Source organism: Hypanus sabinus, chromosome 20, assembly GCF_030144855.1.
Source record: "Hypanus sabinus isolate sHypSab1 chromosome 20, sHypSab1.hap1, whole genome shotgun sequence".
NCBI classification, from domain to species: Eukaryota; Metazoa; Chordata; class Chondrichthyes; order Myliobatiformes; family Dasyatidae; genus Hypanus; species Hypanus sabinus.
Window position 1 is genome coordinate 49,083,015 of NC_082725.1, and position 25,090 is coordinate 49,108,104.

Genomic DNA, 25,090 nt, shown 5'->3' on the forward strand with positions numbered 1-25,090 from the left:
GGCCACAGGATAGTCAAACAAAATCCACGTGTGGATTATCACCAACAGTAGTTTATCACAAAGGGGACCCTCTTCAAGGGAACCATCACCCAGACAAGGGTAAACACAACAGTAGATTCCACAAGGTTACCTCAATCACACGCAATCTGATAGCCACTTATCCAGTTCCACGACATACAAAATAATTCCAACAGTGATTTGCCACGGGGATGCCTTTCTTCAGTGAACTACCACACCCAGACAAAGGGAAAACACACGCGTGGTATTCACAAAGGTTTTCCCCTCACCAGAGAACCCACTCCTGTGGATTAACTAAGTGACAATCACACTTTCGAATGGAAACAAACTCACCCTCACGGGCTACTTAGAGAGAGAGTCCAAACTGATCTCTTTGTCACTAGGTTTCTTCTGTTTCAAACCTCCCTCTTCTCTCTCTCCTCTGCACACTTCTTCTAGTTGCATCAAACTTCTGAGAGTGATTTATCAACACTCTGGATTGATCTCAGCTCATCCCCTTTTGGGCTACTGAAAATTTAAACCTGCGACTAACTCACTGGTGTCTTCCATTGACTGAATCCATTTTGACTCTGTGTCTTTCTGTGTGTCTGTGTTGTATTTTCAAAACAAAACAAGCTGCAGAGAAACCATAACATTGATTGTCCATCAAATAACGCCCCCCTCGCCCCTTTCCCCCACTCCGCTCTCCTCCTCACTCCTCTCTCCCCCCCCCCCCCCCCCCAAACAGTGTCTAAAAGTCACTGTCATTCTCCTGGCATTTTAAAATGACAGTCCACAGGAAATTTGAAGGTTTTAAGGCAGAGGGAGGCCCATACTTGGGGCGGGGGGGTGAAAGGTACTGCAATTTGGCTGGAATATGGATTTGAGGTTATAGTCAGATCAGCCACAGTGTTATTAAAGAGCATAGTAGGTTCATGGAGTCAAGTGGTGTCTCCAACTCTGAATGTATGCATGTACACAGAATACATCGGTAAAATTACGATTGGGCATTAAGAGAATTTTAAGATTCTCTTTGCGTTAAAGGCAAGCATATCATTTCCTTTACTCGTTGCAGGTTAACGTTCTGTGGCTTATATGCCATCAACTAGGTTTGAGTTCATGTTGGTAGAGAAGGCCGTGCGTTAGTCTGATTGATTATGTTTAAGATGATTTGATGATGTAGGGCATATAGAAAACATTTCTTCTCAAGGGGACATAAAATTGAAAAAAAATGTTTCTATTTGTACCACCTAGGAGTGATTTCAACACACTTTAATCACTGTTGTTACATTGGAACTGTAGCCGCCAAGTTGTGCACAGCAGACTATAACAGCACTGTGAAAGCGACCAAATAATCTTTTATCAGACACGTTGAGAGAAATAAGTGTTGGTTTAGACATGGTGATTAATAGTCTGTCTTCACTTTAAAATGAAACCACAAGATCCTTGAGAAAGCATCAGATCCTTGGTTTAAAATGTTATTTAACAAGTTGTAATGTTTTTATGCCAGGTGGTATTTGTTCACAGAATGGGGTTTTTGAAATCTAAATACAGGTGGCCCCTGTTTTTCAAATGTTCACTTTACGACAGCTCACTGTTACGGAAGACCTACATTAGTACCTGTTTTTGCTAACCAAAAAGGATTTTCTCTTTTACAAAGAAAAGACACCTGCTTTATACATGTGTTTACCCTGAGAAAGACTACAATGACCGTGAAGCCTTGTGTGGGCAGTTGTGTGTATATGCATGTACGTGCCGATTTTTTTTTCCAAATCAATTTTGGCTCGCTGTCTTCACAATTTTTTGATGTGAAACTACACCGTACATACGATATTTTTACTTTAGGCTGTATATTTATTATATTATTCCTGCTTTTACTATAGGTTAGTGTTATTTTAGGTTTTATGTGTTACTTGGCAAGTTATTTTTTGGGTCTGGGAATGCTCAAAAAAATTTCCCATATAAATTAATAGTGATTGCTTCTTCACTTTACGACATTTCGGCTTACAAACAGCTTCATAGGAACACTCTTATCTTTGGATAGCAGGGAAACTTGTACCCAAAATACGGTAGAAGTTGGAACAATTGAAAATTGCTAAACTGAGACTGGCAATTTTTTTCTTTGCTTACAGATGCTTAAGGATGCACAGTCGAGATACGAAGTGATTGTGAATGATAGAGGGCTCATGACTTTTTTTTCCCTTTGTTACAAAATGAAAATCATGTTGGAGCCTACTATGTAAAATAGCTATATGTTTGCAAGCCAGACATCTGATCTGTCTTTTACTGTTCTTTCTCCAGGTACTCATTACATATTTTTATAGAAGTTTCTTTATGCTATGTGATTATGACTAAAGCAAGCATCTCAAATATACACAGGTATGTAGTTGTAATGTGTAAAATAAATGTATTTTACATTATTTCATGCATTTTGTCAATCAAGTTGCCCTTTATATGTAATAAAACAATAATACTTTGTAGTTTAAGATTCTAATTAACTTGACTTAATATTTGTCCATTAACACCAACTGTATGGCTGGGTCACCATCGAGAACCAGAATTGTAAATGTAGAAAGAGTACGTCTTTCCCCTTATCTTGTGAGGACAGTAAGGAGATCTCTATTCAGCTCTGCCATTTGGCACTGACAAGGTTCCCAGGTTGAGAACACAATGATATTTCTTTCTTTTCTTTTTCAATCTTTTTATTGAATTTCATATATAAAAAACATAATATAATAATAAATAGGTTATAAATGCATAAGACTTGAAATTGAATTAATAGTAGGATAACAATATCCTATTAAAATATCAACAGAAAAACAGTACATTATCAATCAAGTCTATAATAATTATATGAAAAAAATAAAAATAATCATCAAAAGAAAAAGAAAAAATTATAAAAATACAGGCAAAAAATATAAAAAAAATACTAAACTAAACTAACATGGGCAATAATAACAGTTTATTTGTATATGATAGTGCCAAAAACTCCAGAACTCCATACCTGAACAAGAATAAGTAAAGAGAAGGTCTGGAAGAGGCCAAATTAATTCATATGAAAATGTCGAATGAACGGTCCCCCAGTTTCTTCAAATTTAATTGATGAGTCAAAAATAGTGCTTCTAATTTTTTCCAAGCTCAGAAGAGAAATAGTTTGAGAGAACCACTGGAACGTGGTAGGAGGATTTCAATTTTGTAATATAGACCTTCTGGCCATTAATGTTACAAAAGCAATCATTCGTCTAATTGAAGGGGAAAACTGATTATCATCCTCATTTGGTATACCAAAAATTGCAGTAATAAAATGAGGTTGTAAATTGATATTCCAAATTGAGGAAATGGTAGCAAATATGTCCTTCCAATAGTTATGTAAAGTGGGACATGACCAAAACATGTGGGTCAATGAAGCCACATCTGAATGACATCTGTCACATTGAGGGTTAATAAGAGAATAGAATCGAGCAAGCTTATCTTTAGACATATGAGCTCTATGTACAATTTTAAATTGTATTAAAGCACATATAGAAGAAGAATTAACCAGTTGTAAATTTTTTTCCCATTTTTCTATTGATATATTATATTGAAGTTCTTTTTCCCATTCTTGTTTAATTCTACCTGATATTTCTGGTTGTATCTTCATAATCATATTATAAATAAAAGCCACTAATCCCTTCTGATAGAGATTTAAGGTAAAAATCATACCTAAAAAGTCCATTGAAGTTGAATTAGGGAAGGATGGTAGAATTTTATGTAAAAAATTTCTAATTTGTAAATATCTAAAAAAGTTAGATTTAGGTAACTCAAATTTGTTGGAAAGTTGGTCGAAAGACATCAAACTACCTTCAAAGAAGAGATCACGAAAGCATTTTATACCTTTCCTTTTCCATATGGTAAAGGCTTGATCTGTCAAAGAAGGTTTGAAAAAAAAATTAAGTAAAATAGGGCTATCAAGAACAAAGTTTTTCAGAGTAAAAAATTTACGAAATTGAAACCAAATTCGTAATGTATGTTTGACAACAGGGTTGGATATCTGTTTATTGAATTTAACTAAATCGGCAGAAAGAGAAGAACCCAGAACGGAGAATAGAGAATATCCCTGTGCCTCATTGCATTCTAAATTTACCCACTGTGGGCACAATGGTGAATCCAAATCTGATTTCCAATAAATTAAGTTACGAATATTATTCGCCCAATAGTAAAATCTAAAGTTAGGTAGAGCTAAACCACCATCTTTTTTAGATTTTTGTAATTGCCTTTTACTTAACCTAGGATTTTTATTTTGCCACACAAATGAAGAAATTTTTGAATCAATGTTATCAAAAAAAGATTTAGGAATAAAAATTGGTAAAGCTTGAAATAAATATAAAAATTTCGGTAGAATCATCATTTTAATAGCATTAATCCGACCAACTAATGATAAGGGTAAGGGAGACCATCTTGTAGTAAGTTGTTGAATTTGATAAAGCATAGGTAGAAAATTCAATGTAAATAAATCTTTATATTTCTTAGTAATTTTTATACCTAAATAGATAAAGTTATCATCAACAACTTTAAATGGTGTCCTTTCATTCAATAAAGTTTGCGCGTTTAAAGGGAATAAATCACTCTTATCCAAGTTTAGTTTATAACCAGAAAAACTACCAAATTGAGCCAACAAGGATAAAATAGCAGGAATAGACCTGTCAGGATCAGAAATATATAACAACAAGTCATCAGCATAAAGTGATAACTTGTATAATTTCTCATTACGGGTAATACCAAAAATATTAGGAGATTCATGAATAGCAATGGCTAAAGGTTCTAATGCAATATTAAACAATAAAGGACTTAAGGGACAACCTTGTCTCGTACCACGAGATAATTGAAAAAAAGAAGATCTGTAATTATTTGTAAGAACAGAAGCAACAGGTTTATGATATATTAGTTTGATCCATGATATAAAATTAGGACTAAAATTAAAATATCTCAAAGTGTTAAATAAGTATACCCATTCAACTCTATCAAAAGCTTTTTCAGCATCTAGTGAAATAACACATTCTGGAATTGTGGGTGATGAAGTATAAATTATATTAATCAATTTTCTAATATTAAAAAAGGAATACCGATTCCTAATAAAACCAGTTTGGTCTTCTGAAATAATCTGTGATAATACCTTTTCTAACCTAATAACTAAAATTTTTTGTAAGAATCTTAGAATCTACATTTAATAGTGATATAGGGCGATAAGATGCACATAAAGTGGGATCCTTATCTTTTTTAAGAATTAGAGAGATAGTAGCTTCATAAAAAGACTGAGGTAATCTCTTCTTAACAAATGCATCATTAAAAATTTCACATAACCAAGGGGAAAGCAAAGAAGAAAAAGTTTTAAAAAATTCTATAATATAACCATCAGGACCAGGAGCTTTCCCTGAGTTCATTGATTAGATGGCCTCTCCTATTTCGGCCAGAGAGATAGGAGCATCAAACAAGCTACGATCTTCATCTGTCAGTTTGGGAATATTCAAATTGTTAAAAAAGTTATCCATCATGGACAGATCGCCGTCAAATTCTGATTGATATAAAGATTTATAAAAATCTTGGAAAGTGTTATTGATTTCTTTATGATCAGTAGTCAGATTGCCATCTTGTTTACGAATTTTAATAATTTGTCGCTTAGTCGAAATAGCTTTTAATTGGTTAGCTAATAATTTACCAGTTCGATCACTATGGATATATAATTGGGCCCTGGTCCTAATTAATTGATTCTCAATTGAAGAAGATAATAATAAGCTATGCTCCATTTGAAGCTCAACTCTCTTCTTATAAAGTTCTTTGGTAGGAGTCACGGAATAAATCTTATCAATTTCTTTAATTTTATCCACTAATAAAGCAATATCTAAATAACTTTGTTTTCTTTTACCAACGGAATATGAGATAATTTGTCCACGGATAAAAGCCTTAAAAGAGTCCCAAAGTATTCCTCTGTCAATCTCTTCAGTATAGTTTGTTGAGAAAAACAAGTCAATTTGCTGTTTTATGTAGGTGATAAATTCTGGATCTTGAAGCAAAGTAGCGTTAAGTCTCCAAGATCTAGTATTATTAGAAAAGTCCGAAATCTTGATAGATAACTTCAAAGGTGCATGATCCGAAATAGCAATAGAATCATATTTACAATCAATAACATCTGTTAATAAACGATGATCAATAAGAAAATAATCAATTCTAGAATAACTGTGATATACATGTGAAAAAAATGAAAATTCTTTATCTTTAGGGTTCAAAAACCGCCATATTTCAGTAATTCCCGAATTAACCATAAAAGAATTAATAAGTGAGGCTGATCTACTCGGAAGAATTCGAATAGGTTTAGATCTATCCATTGAAGGATTCAAACAACAATTGAAATCTCCACCCATTATCAACATATATTCATTTAGATTAGGAAGGGAAGTAAATAAACGTTTAAAGAATTCAGGGCAGTCAATGTTTGGAGCATAAATATTAACTAGAACCACTTTTCGATTAAAAAGTGAACCAGTTATCAACAAAAATCTGACCTGTGGATCAGAAATAATTTCATGATGTGTAAATGAAATTGAAGGGTCTATAAAAATAGACACACCCCTAATTTTGGCAGTAGAATTCGAGTGAAATTGTTGACCTTTCCAGAACCTAAAAAAGTGTTGATTATCCTCCCTCCTAATATGGGTCTCCTGTGCAAAAATAATATTAGCATTTAGTCTATGGAATACTTTAAATATTTTTTTACGTTTAATCAGATGATTTAAACCATTAGTATTCCAGGAGATAAAGTTAACAGACTTATCCATCATGCCAATATTAATTGTGTATATCATAAAAGGTTAAAAAGACACATAACCCATAAATCAGGAAGAAGGAAAAATGATTCAGGAGCAACCGGAGAACATGACACCTTAACAATATTAATAATTTAAAGTCGGCCCATAAACTAAAAGCAAAAAAATAAAAAGCAAAAGCGTGAAAGAAGATCCCTACCCCCTCCCCGAACCCCACGGAAAAAAGCCAAGCGGCAGGCGCACAAACCAACACTAATATTAGCCCCATTTTCAAGATGGCGACTTCATGAAAAGAAAGAAAAGAGAAACTATATAACACCCAGATATAAATACAGGGTTGTAAACAAAAAGAATATATATCAATCAAAATGAAAAAATAATATAAAAAAGCAAAAAATCATTAATAAAAAAAAAGGATAACCATTGAAGTTTAAAATAGTGTAATATGCCTTTAAAAAAAGATTCCATATTCAAATATAAGGAAATGACGTTTCAAAAACAAAGACTTATGGGAAGAAGAAACAACATTTTGAAAGGACCATATTACAAAATACAGATGTAAATTCACAAATCCTTTTTTTTTAAAAAAAGGTTATCAAAATAGAATTAAAAAAGGGTTCAATAACCACTACAATATATATATAAAAAAAGGTTCAAAAATTCAAAACATTCGTCCCATTCTCAAATACAGGCAAATAAATGCTTACAGAAAGCAAAGTCTTATGGGAAGAAGAAATGACATCTTAAAAAATAAATTATTATTACAAAGTCTTAACATGTATATCTAATCCAGAGGGAAAAGATAAAAAAATAATTAAGAAAAAAGACATTATAGTAAAGTTAAAAAAGCATCTGTAAATCATGATAATAATAAAAAAAACCAGGTCTATAGACCAAAATAAAAAGCTATACCGCAGCTTCATAAGTTAAAGCCTAAAACGAAATGGCGTCTTCTCTCCAAAAGTTCTTCCACATAACACATAGTTCAAGTTGGACTAGAAGAGCGATATTCTTCAACTAATTTCTTCGCTTCTTCTGGAGTATTAAAGAAACGCTGACTGTTGTCGCTCAACGTAATTCTGAGATTCGCTGGATATAAAGCTTGTTTAAGTCCAATCGAATGAACCTCCGCCATCACCGGTTTAAAAGCAATTCTCGCCCTCATTACCTCGAATGAATAGTCCTCCACAATACGAAAGTTGTTGCTTCTGTGAGAAATCATACCTTTCTGACGAGCTAATCGAATTTAAAGCTTTTTCTCCCGAGGATAATGGAGACGGACAATCACAGGTCGTGGCTTGTCTTTCGCAGCCGAAAATCTCGAAACTCTGTGGGCACGATCAATAGTAGGTTTAACCCGCAAAGCGTCCTCGCCAAAAATTTCCCACAATAAATTAGAGAAATATTCAGTTAAGTCACCAGACTCGAGATTTTCGGGAAATCCAATAATACGCAAATTCTGTCTGCGAGACTGGTTTTCAAGATCGGTGATTTTAAACTTATACTGCTCCACTATTTTAGCGGTCGATCGTACCTTCTCCTCCAAAGTTTGGATTGTACGTATTTTTTCACAAATTATCTTGTCAAGAGCCGCAAACTTTTCTTCATGCCATTCAATAACTGCTGCCTGCAATTGAAGCTTGATATCAAATGATTTAACGACTTCTTCAAGCTCCGACATTTTCGCAGTAAGTTTGTTTTCCAGACTTGCAAGTTTAGTATCCAGAAGATTGGAAATTGCATCGAGAGTTCTAGGGTCTTTAGACGATTTCTTAGGTACAGACATTTTAAGTTTGAAAAAATTAAATCCAGTGTTATTTTTAAAAAGAGAAATAAATCATAAATATCAACCCATATGATTAAGTACGAAAAGATTTGATTAAAGGGTGGTTATAGCTTAAAAAATGAAGAGTGCCTAAAAGGCAGATGTCTACGTCGCCATGTTGAAACTCCCCCCAATGATATTTCAGAATCACAATCAGGTTTATTACCACTGATATATGTTGTAAAATTTGTTGTTTTATAGCGCAATATAATGCAAGACATAAAAAGTTACTCTATTAGAGAGATAGAGAAGAATGTTTTTTTTACATCATTCTGCTGATGCTCATTGTTATAGCAGAGAGCGGGCCACTGAAAAGGTCTCCTTTGCTTCAACTGTTTAGTGACAATTCTACATTTACTGCTTTTGTAAGTGGTGTCATTCTGGCGGATTAATCCAGTCACTTTTTAAGCAGCCACTATTTTGATCCATTTTCATTTTGCCCTAGAGCAACAAATGTGTATAAAATTCCACTGGGTCATTGCCCATTTTTGGTGGTTTCCCTCCATATGGCTTTCTTTTTTGTTTGATTTGCATCACAAGATAACGTTCTTAATGATAATTGAAGGGAGTAGGATAGAGTGGGTTTAAATTTAAAAGATTACTGAGTAACGAATTCATGTTAGAGTTAACAATATGAAAGGCAGGGTATAACCAGTTGCATTCCTGAGGTTTAGTTAATTTTTAGAGTATGTCCTTGTTTCAGAAATAGAGCAGAGGATGAGAAATAATGATTGTTTGAGAGGAAAAATAAGAAAAAAAATGTTTTAAAGAACCCTGATCATAGACTTAAATAAAATGATGTCAAAGAGACTTTGGAGTCCAGTGATTAAATAGATTTCCTTTCCAGTTTCTTTCATCTTTTCAAGTACATAAAGTGTTAGAAAACAAAATTTCTCATTCATATCCATTAGTTCATCCATTGAGTAACTAAAAAAATATGCAGGGCCTTGTAAAGGTATTTAGACCCCAACCCTTTGTTCACATAAATGAGTATTACAACCAGGGATTTTGACCAATTTAGCTGTGAAATTTTATTTGTGAATCACATGCTGCTTTTTCAATAGTAGAGCCAAAGAAAGGAAAAATGTAAAGCATGAAAAACTAAAGATTCAAAAACAAATGTCAGCAATTGTAAAGTATTCATCTTCCTTTGTTCAGTACCTAGTTGAACTGCCTCTCGCAGCTACTGTAGCCAGTAGTCTTTTGGCTAAGTCTTTATTAACTTTGCACAATGTGATGGAGCAAGGTTTGTCCATTACTCCTTGCAAAATTACTGAAGCTGTGTCAGGTTAGTTGGAGGGCAGCTATGAACAGCAAACTTGAGGTCTTACTAGAGATGTTTAATTGGGTTTAAGTCAGGACTCTGACTGGGCCACTTAGTGACATCAGTTTTCTTCATTTGAAGCAATTCCATTGTTGTTCTGGCAAAATACTTTTGGTTGTTTTCCTGTTGAAAGACAAACTTCCTCCCCAGTTTAAGCTTTGAGGTAGGGGCTAGCAGGCTTTTATCCAGGATCTCGCTGCATTTAGCAACATTCATCATCCCATGTATCCTAACCTGCTGCTGAAAAGTATCCCCCACAGCATAATGCTACTTCCACTATATATTAGGGATGGCATTACCTGACTGATATGCAGCAGAAGATCTTTGCCACATGTACTGCTTAGTGTTGAGGCCAGAAGGTTCCACTTTAGTCTCATCAGACCACAAAACCTTCTCCCACATCTTTACAGTATCTTCTAAGTGATGCTTTGCAAAGTCTTTACTGGCAAGGATTTTTTTTTAGCCAGGGCTTCTTCTTTGCCACTCTTCCATTTGTTGTGGCCCGGGGAAAGGTACACACTCAGGGTAACAACTACTTTTTTGGGTTTTAATTCCTTTATTTGTTTCAGATGTTTATAAGTGCCAGAAAGAGCGTCTTAAAACAAGACAAGTGACTTTACAATCAGGACCTGCCATTACCATCTCCGTTTAACCTTCGGTCCACACACTGAATACAGTACTAAGACAGAATTAATCTGGTACTAATACAGTAGTGGCAATTCTGCTTGGCTGGTAAGGAACTTAGCAGGCCACGCTATCCAGCGTCGAGTTCTTTATTTGTGAAAATCGTTCCTCACCATGCCTAGCATCCCTGGGGGAGCTTGATTCCAATGCCCCAACAGCTTCAGCAGCAGAAAGCAAAATGGTCTCACCGCTATCCCGTGCATGCGTAATGATGTCACCATCTCCATTTAAAGGCACGGACACCTATTCTAGCATTACCTGGATGAATGCCTGAGTACACTTTTAACAATACTGAAGATCATTCGATAGTCACTCGTTTACATTCTCCCCTGCATTCAAGTAATCGTCCTTGATTACTCGCTCAATGCAAGGGTACTTTTAAACTCCTTAACTGCTTCTCTAAAGAGAACTGAACTAAGACTAGCCAATATATCAGACACTGCTGCCGGACTAATGGAGGCCTCAGCAAGGTCTGACCTTGGTTCGCGATGTGGGTTAGGGTGCTATCCAGCATTTACTTGTTTACTGCTGTGGGGTGCTGCCCCAGGAGGGCTACCGACCTCCGCTCCTGCGATAGCAGTCATCGGCTCCCCAGTCTCAGTCCCAGAAGGTGTCAGGTTTTCAGAAGATATGCTGTCTAGGTTAGGGTCAAGGCTCTGTACACCCTGTTCTTCTACCACTATCACACCATTTTCTGAATCCTCAGGATCTGATTCCTACCCCGGGGGTGAGCTGGTCTGAATTACTGGAGTTTGCAGTCTCCTTTGGGGAGCTGGAGTGGGATGGGTTCACCCTCTTGCTAGACCCATCCTCCAAAGGTTCCACGGTGTATGTGTTGCCTAGTACCTCTACCACCCTGTAAACGGTTGGGTTCCAAGCATCCTGGATCTTATTATGGCCTACTGGTCTGTTCCTCAGGTAAACCAGCGCATTCACATCAACTTTGGGACAGTAAACTTTGTCCTCCTGCCAGGCAATGCGTTCTGCTGCCTTCTGTTCAGAGTATTCTTTTGCTCTGGCATGTGCGTCCCTCAGTCGGCTCTGGTGTACCGCTCGCCAGTTATGTTTCCGGTCCACAGTCTGTTCTTGCCCCAGGAGAGCATCCACAGGCGGGTGGGGATCCACCCCAAACAACAGATAGTAAGGTGAATACCCGGTGGTGGCGTGAGGTGTCACATTATATGCATGCACCAACTCGGGTAGATGTTCTGGTCACCTGTGCTTCTTTCCTGGAGGCAATAAATCATGCATTGTCCTGTTGAAATGCTTGCACTGTGCGTTGCCAGTCAGATGATGGGGTGCGGTACAGCTCTTCTTTACCCTGTATAATTTGCAAAGTTCAGTTATGACTTCACTTTCGAAGTTACAGCCCTGGTCAGAATGCAATCTCTCAGGGACACTGTACTTCATGAACCATTCCCTCAAGAGCACCCTTGCTGTGGTATCTGTCTTTTGATCCCGCGTTGGAAATGCTTGAGCGAATTTAGTGAAAATGTCCATGACCACTAAGACATTCTCACACCCGTCAGTTGCTGGCTCCAACACAGTGAAATCTACCACTACAACTTCAAGCGGCCTAGAAGCCAGAAATGACTTCATGGGGGGATGGATCCTAGGCTGTGGCATCTTAGTTAGCACACAACGTGGACAATTTTTGATCCACTGTGCCACATCCTCGTGTATGCCCACCCAAAAACAACAGCCTCTCAACAACTGCAGAGTACGTTCTATGCTTTGATGGCCCATAGAGTCATGTAAATACTCTAACACTTTGCTCCTCAAGCTGATAGGTACCAGAAGCTGGTAACACTTCCGAAGCTTCTCATCCTCAGTGACCCTTTACAGTAACCGTTTACGCTCCCTGATATTGTCCCGGTACTTTAACAGAGATAAAATAGGTTTAGGCAGAGTTTTACACTCCTGGCCACTCAGCTTTCTTTTCTGATCCCATGTTTCTTAGGGCACTTAACATAGGGTCTTGCTGCTGAAAAGTATGCAAGTCCCCATTAGAATAACCTGGGAGTGTTGGAGTGTTCCCTTGCATCGGACCACTTACATCACTAGTACCAGCGTCTGAAGCTCGAATCTGCTTAACCTTACAGCTGTTAAGACCAGCGGTAACCAGTGCCGGGTCAAGAGCAGTGCCATGATTGATCAAACTACAGATCGCCACAGACCCATCAAACTCTGCATCGTCTGAGACAGGCTCAGTCTCCCCTGCAAATGGCTGCCTAGAGAGGGCATCAGCCACGGTATTGCTCCAACCTGGATGATACCAGACATCGAAGTCAAACCCTGACAGCTGTGAGATTCATCTCTGCTCCACTGTGCCCAACTTGGAAGTTTTCAAGTGGGATAGGGGGTTATTGTCAGTGATTACAGACCCAGCAGGTATGTGCTCAGTATCTTTTCCCAATACTCAGACTGCTGTTCTTTTTCCAGTAGTGTGCATCTGCACTTTCTGGAAAACGTCTCTCCGATCAGAATCCAGCTTCCCTTCTAGGGCGGTGTCAAACTCTGCGTAGACAAGTTGCCTACACTGGCTGATAATGTTCATGCCTATAATACATGGGGTAGGTGGTTCGGTGCCAACAAGATCCCTGACTACTAGAAAGACACAATTTGGTATCTTCAGGCCCATTGCTTGAACCTCTGGCTCTAGATACCCGAGGTAAAGAATATCAAGACCTTTTGCAGCTGTTAGCCTAAGCCAGCCAGCAGTGGACAACATATCCTCGTCCTCTCCATTCAAGTGTTCGCGAAAGAACTGCTCAGTCAGGGTGCTGACTTGACTACCTGTGTCCAACAGACAATGGACAGGGACACCTGATATTTCAAACTCAGCAACTGGACGTGTTCCTATCGCACGTTGCAGCAACTGGTCACGAGATAGCGGTATATCCTCTGTTTCTATGAGGTTCCGCCGAATTGCCCGGCTCCCAACCTCTTGAGGGCAGGAGGGTGCAGACTCCACTTCCCTTGCAGCCCACTTCTGTGGGCAATTCTTGGCCAAATGCCCTCCCACCTGACACTTGACACGTATTGGTTGCCCATCTTCTGTGAACCTAGGCTGTAAATTACGTCTGCTGCGAGTAGCGTGTATAAAATCCCTCTGTACAGTGAGATCTTACACTGTTTGAGTCAATTCACAAAGGGCTTTGCCCTGCTCTGCGAATACTTTAAGGACGTCATCTGGTGTGACAGACTCAGATTCCTGAGCTTTAACAATCGTGCACTGTGCCTGGCTACTGCTACACTTTGACTTTCCAGATTTTGTATTTCCCAGGGGCTCTTCTGCGAGCCACAGCCGAGCCTCCTCTCTCACTAGTATCATTGAGGACTCAAGGTGGTTCTGCACGAATCTGTGGAGCTCCCATCTGAGGGAAGGATCCCTGATCCCCTCTATAAATTGATCTCTTAGTATCACGTTGGTCACGGCCACAGGGGAATGCTTCAGTATCAAGGTAAGAGCTCGGGCTCGGGCATGTGAAAACTCTCTTACATCTTCACCCTCAAGCTGTTTGCGACTGTAGAAGCCATGCCACAGCTGGGGTGTGCTACGCTTGTCTCTAAAAGCTTCCCTGAGATAGGTGAACAAGTCATCAGCCTGGTCTTCCTCAGCATCACTGCACATGCCTGCTTCCTCTAAGCCTGCACCCCTGAGCAGGGACATGACAAAGTCATACTGATCCCGGTCAGACTGATTTCTACTATGAAGTGCACATTGTACTTCTTCAATAAAGTCATCAACAGACCTCCCATCTTTCTCAACATCCCCTGTAAATGGAACAATGTGGCTTTCCCTTGGGACATATACATAGGACCTTTTGCTTAATTTATCTATGGTTGCCATGGCTTCATCATACCTACTACTCAATTCCCTAATTTGCTCATTCAAATCAAGTTCAACTGGTTTGTCCTCTGAGCGCGACATAGTAAAAGTTCGTCTTTAAAGTTTTCACAAGCCTGCAAAAGGAGTTGCTGCTGTCCTTTGCTGCAAATGCGATGGCTTCACGACCGGCCATTCCCTGAATCCACGTCACCGCTCTGCGTCCTGATGCCCAGTCCTGAGGCTCCACCGCGCTGGCTACAAGGTAACAAGCGCTCTCTCCTTCCGCCTGATGGGAACACGATCCTGTCTTCACCACTACTGTATTAGGTATTATAGATTATACTGCATGCAACAATCAGAGACCCTCTAAACTGGCTTGGAATTAACTCCACTCCTGGTACCAAATGTTGTGGCCTGGGGAAATGTACACACTCAGGACAGCAACAACTTTTTCGGGTTTTAATTCCTTTCTCTGTTTTAGATGTTTAAGTGCCAGAAAGAGGGTCTTAAAACAAAACGAATGACTTTACAATCAGGACCTGCCATTACAATCTCCTTTTAACCTTCGGTCCACACACTTGTGGTCTCGACCAATTGCATATGCAGTATAAAAATACAAAGAAAATCGCACAAAACTAATGCAGTACCAATACAGAACTAATCCGGTACTAATACAGTAGTGGCAATTCTGTTTGGCTGGTGAGGAACTTAGCAAGCCATGCTATCCAGCGTCAAGTTCTTTATTCGTGAAAATCTTTCCTCACCATGCCTAGCATCCCTGGGGGATCTTGATTCCAATGCCCCAACAGCTTCGGCAGCAGAAAGCAAACTGGTCTCACCACTATCCCGCATATGAGTAATGACATCACCATCTCTACTTAAAGGCACAGACACCTATTCTGGCGTTACTGGAATGAATGCCTAAGTACACTTTTAATGATACTGAAGAGCATTCGATAGTCACCCAGTTACACATAAAATACCCTCTTTGTGCAAGGCCTTAGAGATTGTGGAGCCACAAACTTCATCTCCAGTTGCAGCCACTGGCTTCTGCAGTTCATTCAGAGTGACTTGGCATCACAGTAGCCTCTCTTACAAGTGCCATTCTTCTCTGGTGACTAAGTTTAGAGGATGGCCTGACCTAAGCAGTGTGGCCGTGGTTTCCTCTTTTTTGCGATGGACTGCACTGAGCTTCGAGGTATGTACAGTGCCTTTTGAGATGGTCTTGAACACATCCCCAGAGTCGTGCTTCTCTATATTCATTTCCCTGACCTGTCTTGAATGCTCTTTTGTCTTCATTTTGGTTTGGTCCGTGGAAAATCTAACATACTGTTGAGGGTATTTATTCTTATTAATTCATTGAAAACAGATGATCCTTCAATTTTCTACACCAACAAGTTGGGTGAGTTGGTAAGGTAACACAGTATATTGCACCTGAGGAAAGTTATCATACGATTACAAAGTGGATGAATACTTTTTCAGCCTCTCAATTTTCTTTTTTAATTCTTGGTAAATTTTTAACAGGTTTTGGATTTTTTCTTTTGATTTGACAAGATACGCAATGATTTGTCGATGAGCTCAAAAATCCTACTTCAATATATTTTAAATTTAGAAAATGAGACAGCAAAATGTGAAAATAGTTGTGAGGCCTGAATACTTTTGAATGCCCTGTTTAGTCTTGGAGCAACACACACAAAATGCTGGAGGAACTTAGCAGGTCAGGCCACATTAGTCAGCCACCTAGTTTCAACCATCACCTGCTAGCCTGTACACCTTCCACTCCCCCAGCTACTACTTCTAGCTTCTTCCTCCTTCCTTTCAAGACCCGATAAAGAGTCTAGGCTCAAAACATTAACCATTTATTCCTCTTTCATATCTGCTTTGTTCCTCCAGCACTTTGTGTATGTGTTACTTCAGATTTCTGCGTTTGCAGAATTGCTTGTGTATATAGCCTCAGAGTTTCAGGATGAATTTGTTTTCTGTGTTTACTAAATTATTGAGATGTTTATATTGTTGGCCCTAGTGAATTGGAACAACAATACTATGTAGTCCCACATGCTTCTAATAATTATGTAGGTCAGAGCTGATCTATGACCCAACTCCACATACTTGGCTTTGCCATGTCCCTTTAACTTGGATTATCAAAAATGTATTGAATGGAAATAAAATGTTAATAATTGATCAGAATCAATTAACATTTACAAAAGAGCATTCCAAATTTCCACCATCCTTTGCATGTAAAACGTTTTCCTAATTTCACTCTTGAGAGGCCTGCTTCTAATTTTTGGACCTTGTTCAAAAGTAGAAATGGTCTTTCATTTCTTACCCATTTTCCTCTTCTTGGAAACTAGTCAAATTACCCATAATCTTCTGAATTATGAGGAAACTATCCACATTTTGTGTAATTTCACATTTTTCCTTGTCTGGGGTGTATGTGAATACAATGAATGAAAAATAATTTGTGCTCATTGAATTGCATGCCAGTGTCCAGATTAACAGAAGAGGTGAGAAAATTGAAATCGTACCTTTCCAGAATATGTCATGTGTTGTAATCCTTTCTCTGCATGCAGCAACATAATGATTTTAAAAAATTGTTTCTTGCTCCTTTAGGTATTCATTTGTAGCAGCAATGGGCTATCTCACAGTATGCCAAATTAGTAGAGTATATATTTTTAATTATGGACTGCTCTCCACAGATTTCTCTGGGTAAGTTCTGTTCCAAATATTTCTTGGTTACATATAAGCCCTTTGTGTATTCAAGATATGGGATGGTGATTAGATAATGTAGATTTTTTCCCCCACTGTACCAGACTCCTACAAGAGAGAACTCATCATTTAGCCAACCCATTTAGTGCAACAGCTAAGAGGACAAGAAATATGCTCGAGAAATGGAAAGGAATAAACTCGCCTGTGCCCTTATGTTCAGTAAAAACCTAGCTCTGCTTCCTCTTTGGAGGACTTCTACTTTGTTTCCCACTGTCAGAACTGGAACTTAAAACCTAGTTTGTTATTCCTGTGCAATATCTTGTCTGCAAAGCTTTCATGCAGTTCCTACATTTACTTTTCTTTGGTTACTTTTCATCAAGAATCCATGAAATATTGAGATCTGTATTGAGGCATAGGTACTGCAGTCTGGGGTACCCTGCTGAATTCTATTTTACCATTTTAAAGATACCTTTCTGGTAACGTTTACACTTCATTTCAATCATTGAGCTTCCTGTTATGTGCTGTCTGTCATGTTGATCTGTTTCTTCTTTTCCTTTATGCTCAGTGGATCCTTTTGGTGAGTTGTGCCTTTTCATAGTTTCTGTATCGTTTGCAAGAAACAATCTTGGTGTGCTGTATATTGTGGCACGTTGGTCGTGTGATAACAGATCATTTGTTGAATTTTGTAATAAACCGACATCAGTCTTTATTATACATGTAGATATGGGAAATATTACATTTAACAGTATTTTGTGAATAAATACGACAGTGGATTATTTATTTTTTGTCAAATAATATATTGAAATAATGCATGAATACTTTTTATCGATATTTGACTGTTGGCAGTATGTTTCAGCATTTGAACACTTTTTTTCTCTATTGAGATCTAGAAAATCCTAAAAGTAACATGTAATGTTTGTCCCTGGTTTCGGTGAAGGTATAAGAGATCAATTACCCAATTGTTGTCAGAGCCAGCATTAGAATATAGGAAAGGCTGTGGGTGTGGGTAGAGGGATTATTTTGTAAAGAATGCCTCTCCTTTGATCACAAAGTCTAGGTAGTTTTGGAACTTGCTTTTGTGCATTTGTACTCTAAAGGATGTCCTTCAACTCTTCTTCGGGTACACCAACCTGAATAAAACAAAAACTGTAGGTGATGTCCAGGGACATCACCTGTAGGTGATGTGCATGTTGGGACCCTTTGTGCACTGGTGAAAACTGCAAAAACTTTTGAAATTCATTGTTGTATGCCACTAATTTTTGCATACAGTTTATTTTTAAAATAAATTGAATTGTGTAGAATATTAAAGTGTGGTGCTACATGATCTAATTTTTGAGCAAGTGTGTCCAATAGGCATAATTAATATTACTTTACTTTAATTATCCTTCATATTGAAATACTTATAGTATTTCTATCTTCTCAAGGGGATTTGTAGTTATTTTTCCTTTGTTGAAGACACTGTGCAGTCTCTATTGGGAATAATGTGGAACTGGAGAGATGAACAGTTCATCAAGAAGTTTGGCAAGATCTCCCTGAAGGACATCAGTGAGCCAGTTTGAGTTGCTACTAACCATTTGTTTTCCTTTTGCATTAATGGTTCTCATCCAAAGTCACAAAAGACCCAGTTTTGGGAGATTCAATTTTCATTGTGCAGTTCTGATATTCTGAACAGTGGGTCTATGAGATAGAAAAGGGTTTACTTTTTATCCTCAGGTACCTGGTTTACATAATATCCAGAGGTAAAATACTGGAAGGCTTATAGCTTTTGAGAAACCTTCATGTGTGGATCAAGAACCAATAAACCAATTGCTGTTCATTATTGATCTCCAAGTTCCCCACCAATTTACACATCGTTCCACTTCAGAAACATGTTTTTGATCCATCATTGTTGCTGTGTGTGAATTCTGGGCTTCCCTATCCAGTAGCATCATATAAGTACTTTCACCTAAAGGACTGCACTGGTTCAGAAGGGTACTCGTTTCTTAAGGGCAAGAGTTCTCAACCTGGTGTCCGCGGATCCCTTGGTTAATGTAATTTTTTAAAAAAAGCTTGGGAACCCCTGCTCAAGGGCATATAGGTTTTTGAGAAGTATATGTCGGCCTTGATGATAATTCCAACGTCTCATAAATCCATATTAAATACATCCTTAATTAACTTGCCACATTGTATTAGAATGTAGAACAGTACAGCTCAGGAAAAGGCTCTTAGGCCCACAATGTTGTGCTGAATCAATTAAATTATTAGTCAAATGGCTAAGTAAATGAATCTCTTCTGCCTACACAATGTCCATATCCTTCCATCCTACATGTGTCATCCTTCTTCACATAAATGTGTCTATCTCAGAGGTCGGCAACCTGCGGCTCCGGAGCCACATGCGGCTCTTTGATCTCTGTGATGCGGCTCCCCGTGGTTTGTTAGCTTTTGAAATGTAATTCGAAATTTGAAGATTATGGTGATCTTGTACAATCTGAAAACTTTGCAGAGACACCGTTTCCTGGCACATCCGAACCGGCTCACAATTAGCCACCGTTCCGGCTAAGGGAGATAGCCTACGGGGGTTTGTGAGTACGTGTCTTTTGGAGCATCCGCGCCCACGGGGACGGGTTGAGGGAGGCTTTAAAGCAAGGCTGTTTAGTTCGAATAAAGTTACCTTTGACTGCAGTCTTTATTTTAGCGCTGCGTGTAGCACACCGCTACAACGTGTTTTTTTATCGCTATTAATATACATCACAACTGCCAATGCCTGACACCCGCCAGTGCGCGCATTCTTTTAATTCTTCGATCCAAGGTAGGCTACCTACAGAGTAACCTTCAACCCAACGTCTTTTTTTCAGAGTTCAAAATGTTTTTGTTGCATGCAGAAATGTAATTTCGTTTTCTCTGCAGGAGTTCATCAATTTCATAAATGCAACACATTATAGTTTGTTTATACATAGCATAAAGGCAAAAAAAACCCGTTGTATGCAGTGTTATTTCATTTTGTGGCTCCCAGTGTTTTCTTTTCTGTGGGAAATGGGTCCATATTGGCTCTTTCAGTGGTAAACGTTGCCGACCCCTGGTCTATCTAAACATCTGTTAAAAGCCTCTAGTGTTTCTGCCTGTACCGTCACTCCAGGTACCTGTCATGCTATGTGTATATAAAATAAACTTTGCCCTAAACATCTCCTTTGAAGTTACGCCCCCCCCCCCCCCACCTTAAATACATGATCTTTGGTATTAGGCATTTTAACTAGTGGAAAAAATATCATCTATCTCCTTTATTCATGCCCCTCATAATGTTATAAACCTCTATCAGATCTCCATTCAGCCTTCAGAGAAAATAACTCAAGTTTGTCCAACCTCTCATTACACCACATGCCCAAGCAACATCCTGGTAAACCTTTTCTGCATCCACTCCAAATATTTTTCCTATAATAGGGCAATCAGAGCTGAATGCAATACTCCAGATGTAGCCTAACTTAGAACTTTATAAAGCTGTAGCATAAGGTCCTGAAGTTTGAACTAAGTGCCTCAATTAATAAAAGCAAGCATGTTATATGCCTATTGAACCACCCTATTAACTTGTGTAGCTACTTCCAGGGAGCTATGGACGTGGACCACAAGGTCTCTCTACTCATCAACACTGTCTAACTGTCTCTTCACATTTGACCTACCTAGATGTAACACTTCATATTTGACCGGGTTAAACTCCACTTGCCATTTCTCCATCCATATCTGCAACTGATCTAAATCATGTTGTATTCTTTGCCAGTCTTCTACACTGTCCACACCACCAAACTTCATATCAGCTGGAAATTTATTAACTCTACCCATCATCCCAGTAATTTATATACATCACAAACAACAGAGATCCCACTACAGATCCTGCAGAGCACCTCTAAAGATAGACCTCCAACTAGAGTAAGTCTCTTCTACCACCATCCTCAGTCTTCTATGGGCAAGCAAATTCTGAATCCAAGCACCTAATTCACCATGAATCCCACACATCTTAAAGTTCCACGAGGGACCTTTTTAAATGCCTTACTAAAATCCCTGTAGACAATATCCACAGCTCTACCTTCATCAGTCATTCTGGTTACCTTGTCAAAAATCTCAATTAAGTTAGGAAGACACAACTTGCCCCACACAAAGCCATGCTGGCTCTCCCTAATTAGGCCATGTCTTTCTAAGTGCTCATAAATCATATCCTTAAGAATTCACTACAGTAACTTCCATACTATGAACCTGAGACTCACCAGTCTATAGTTTCTAGAATTACCTCTGGCTCCCTTCTTGAATAATGGAACAACGTTAGCTACTCGCCAGTCCTCCAGGATCTTGCCTGAGTGAGAGGACACAGGTATTGGTCAAGGCCCCAACAATCTCTTCTATCTCTTTCAAAATTGTTCTTTTCTATTAAAATAACTATCAAGACTATTAAAACCTGGACTCACTATATTATCAGATGCTAAGTATAAAGTTACCTATCTAGTAATTAAGATCCAGTTTCATTCAGAAAGTAAGGAGGTATGGGCTCCAGGGAAACCTTGCTTTGTGGATCCAGAAATGGCTTGATCACAGAAGGCAAAGGATGGTTGTAGGTGGTTCATATTCAGCATGGATGTTGGTGACCAGTGTAGCGTTAATGTGACTCGGACACCGCAGTATTAAACACACAAGTTTATTCACCAGACTTCCATTTTACAAAACCCTCACGTTCTGACGTCATACACAGTCTGACCTACGAATACTCACATAATACATTACATCCCCCCTCTCAAGTTTTTTTTTACAATACTGTGAATTACCAAAACAATGCCTCTAGGTATGACTTTCTAGCATTACAACAGCCATGACATAAACTAATAAAATCTTAACTACTTATACTGTATTTTACATTGTATCTTACAATACTAACAGCAGTATATTTTCTTTTACTAACATAGACTAATAAATCTTTTATTTCACACCTTGGAACTTATGTGTGATTTTGTCTCAAACTGTGCGAGACTGTAGGTAGATCTAGTCTCTGTATCTAGCATTGGGAAGATGAACAAAAGAAAAGTTTTGACACATTGAAGCAGTTGGTTACCAATGCACCAGCACTCAAGTTCTATGATGTCAATAAGTACGTCATACGCACTCTGACCTACGAATACTCAAATAATACATTACAGCCAGTGGTGTTTTGCAGGGTTCTGTTCTTAGACCCCTCCTCTTTATGATTTTTTATAAATGACCTGGTTGAAGAAGTAGAAGGGTGGGTTAGTAAGTTTGCTGATGACACAAAGGTTGGGGGTGTTGTGGATAGTCTGGAGGGTTGTCATATGCTACAGTGGGACATTGATAGGATGCAGAACTGGGCTGAGAAGTGGCAGATGGAGTTCAACCCCGATAAGTATGAAGTGGTTCATTTTGGTAGATTTGAAGACAGAATATAGTATTAATGGTAACACTTGACAGTGTGGAGGATCAGAGAGATCTTGGAGTCCATGTCCATAGGATACTCAAAGCTGCTGCGCAGGTTGACAGTTAATAAGAAGGTGTCTGGTGTGTTGGCCTTCATCAAGAGCTCAGGAGTTCAAGAGCCATGAGGTAATGTTACCGCTATATAAGACTTTGGTCAGAGCCCACTTGGAGTACTGTGTTTGGTTCTAGTCATTTCACTACAGGAAGGATGTAGATACTATAGAAAGAGTGCAGAGGAGATTTACAATTATGTTGCCTGGACTGGAGAACGTGGCTTATGAGAACCGGTTGAGCGAACTTGGCCATTTCTCCTTGAAGCGAGAGAGGAGGAGAGATGACCTGATAAAGGTATATAAGATGTTGAAAGACTTCGATCATGTTGGATAGCCAGAAGATTTTTCCCAGGGCTGAAATGGCTAACGTGAGGTAGCATAGTCTCAAGGTGCTTGGAAGTAGGTACAGAGGGGTTGTCAGGGGTAAGTTTTTCACAGAGAGTGGTGAGTGCATGGAGCTGGATACAATAGGGTCTTTTAAGAAACTCTAGTATAGGTACATAGAGCTTAGCAAAATAGAGGGCTATGTGATAGGGAAATTCTAGGCAATTTCTAGAGTAGGTTACATGGTCAGCACAATGTTGTGGGCTGAAGGGCCTGTAATGTGCAGTAGATTTCTATGTTCTAGGTTCTATGTCATGGGTTCAAACTCCAGTTTATTAGTTCTCTATTATAACTGAACAGGGGGCTCGGGTCTTTAGAAATACAAAAGAAATATCTATAACTATGCGGTTAAGTTGCATTTAGGATATTTACATGCCATTTTCTATGCATTAGTACACTTGTATCAGCTTTATTTAGCATCTATTTCTGGTAATCCTTGCAATGTAAAGGAAAAACTGAAGCTATTTTCCTTTCTATTTTTTTAGACCTTTGATGATAGTCACCCAGAAAATCACAAGCCTGGCTTTTCAAATACATGATGGTAAGACCCTAATGATCTATGCTTGGAGTTGATTTGTAAAACTGTATTTTAAATTTTCTGCAGGTGAATCATCGGTAAATTTTATGTTTTGTGCACGAGAGTATTCGTTATAACTTAACTGTTGAGATGTATCTATAATCATAGCAACATCTGTTCAGAATGCTGAAATCGTAACTGTTCTAACAGAGTAGTCAAATGATAAAACTTTTCTTCATCCTTTTCGTTTTTGCTTTCTTGGTAGCTTTTAAGTCTCTGGGCCTGATGCCTTGTTTCAAATTTGTTGGTAACTGATTTACACTACTGTGCAGAAGTTTTGGGCACATGTAAAAAAAAATCTATAAAGTGAAGTTGCTTTCAAGAGTAACAAAATAAATAAGTTTCTAAATATCATATTTACCACAAAGAGCGGTAAACAGTAAAAAACTAAATCAGATCATTATTTGGGGTGAGCACCCTTTGTTTTAAAACTGTACCATTTCTCTTAGCTACACTGTCTTGCAGTTTTATAAGAAAATTGGCTGGTAGATTGTTCCAAGCATCTTGGAGAACTTGCCACAGTGCTTCTGCAGACATAGGCAGTCTCACTTGCTTCTGTCTCTCCAGGTAATCCCAGACCGCCTCAATGATATTGAGGTCAGGGCTTTGTGGGCCATAGCATGTGAAACCAGGTGAAAAATGTAGCACGCCTAAGACTTTTGCATTGTACTGTATAGTGGTTTTCCTTTTCTGGTTTACTTTGAAGAAATATTATCATTGATGATCTTTGTTCTATTTAATACTTAACTATCTCCTAGATGCCAACCACTTCTCTCTATTCAGCCATTTGTAGACTAATACCATGTCATTTTTTCAATTGCTTATCTGTGGGAGCATCCATAACTTTGAAAGTATTTCTGCCTTTGCCACTTTGTCACTTGTTTCTGTGGTAAAATTCCTCATTGCTTATGTTTCTCAGTTTTCTTATGTTGCAGTTTGGATTTTATGGCAAAAGTTGTTTTGCTACTCCTGGATCCTTCCCCTTTCACTCATTTTATTTCGGTACCTTTGTCAACTTGGCCACCTTCCCTTTACCTTATTGTTAAAATGAATTTGATGTTGACTTTTGTTATAAGGCGGTCCATAATATGGATTGCAAACAGATTCAGCAAAGCAGAGACAGTTGTATTAGCCACATCCGTAAGTACCTAAAGGTTTGGAGGTGATCTTAATGTGACTGGTACAGAACACAAATGGAGGGCTTAACTTTAATTTTGATAATGTTAATTTGCTTTTGTAGGTGGAGATATGGTTTATGATAGATGTAATAGGAAGATTTGCCTAGAAATATGTCTAGTCATGTTGCTGTAGAGTTTTCATTTCTTTGTTGTCCTACCTATCTCTGTAGTAATTTAGTTCAAAAACACACCTTTGCCCGTGAGTCAACGAAGTAGTAATCTGAACAGAATATCTTTAACGATCTGTGGGAAAAGGGGACAATGGATTTTGTCAGATGGTCC

General features: G+C 38.4%; 1 protein-coding gene across 6 annotated transcripts in view; it reads left to right on the forward strand.

Moving 5' to 3' along the window:
• mboat1 (membrane bound O-acyltransferase domain containing 1) overlaps window positions 1-25,090 on the forward strand; it is a 132,922-nt gene that overhangs the window by 43,495 nt on the left and 64,337 nt on the right. For 5 of the 6 annotated variants that reach the window (XM_059945461.1, XM_059945464.1, XM_059945466.1 and 2 more), the window contains 3 exons: window positions 2,299-2,376; window positions 17,073-17,168; window positions 23,539-23,594. In XM_059945461.1, coding sequence (XP_059801444.1) covers window positions 2,299-2,376; window positions 17,073-17,168; window positions 23,539-23,594 — 230 coding nt within the window. The remainder of the gene's footprint in view (window positions 1-2,298; window positions 2,377-17,072; window positions 17,169-23,538; window positions 23,595-25,090) is intronic. The other variant, XM_059945462.1, reaches the window with a different exon arrangement.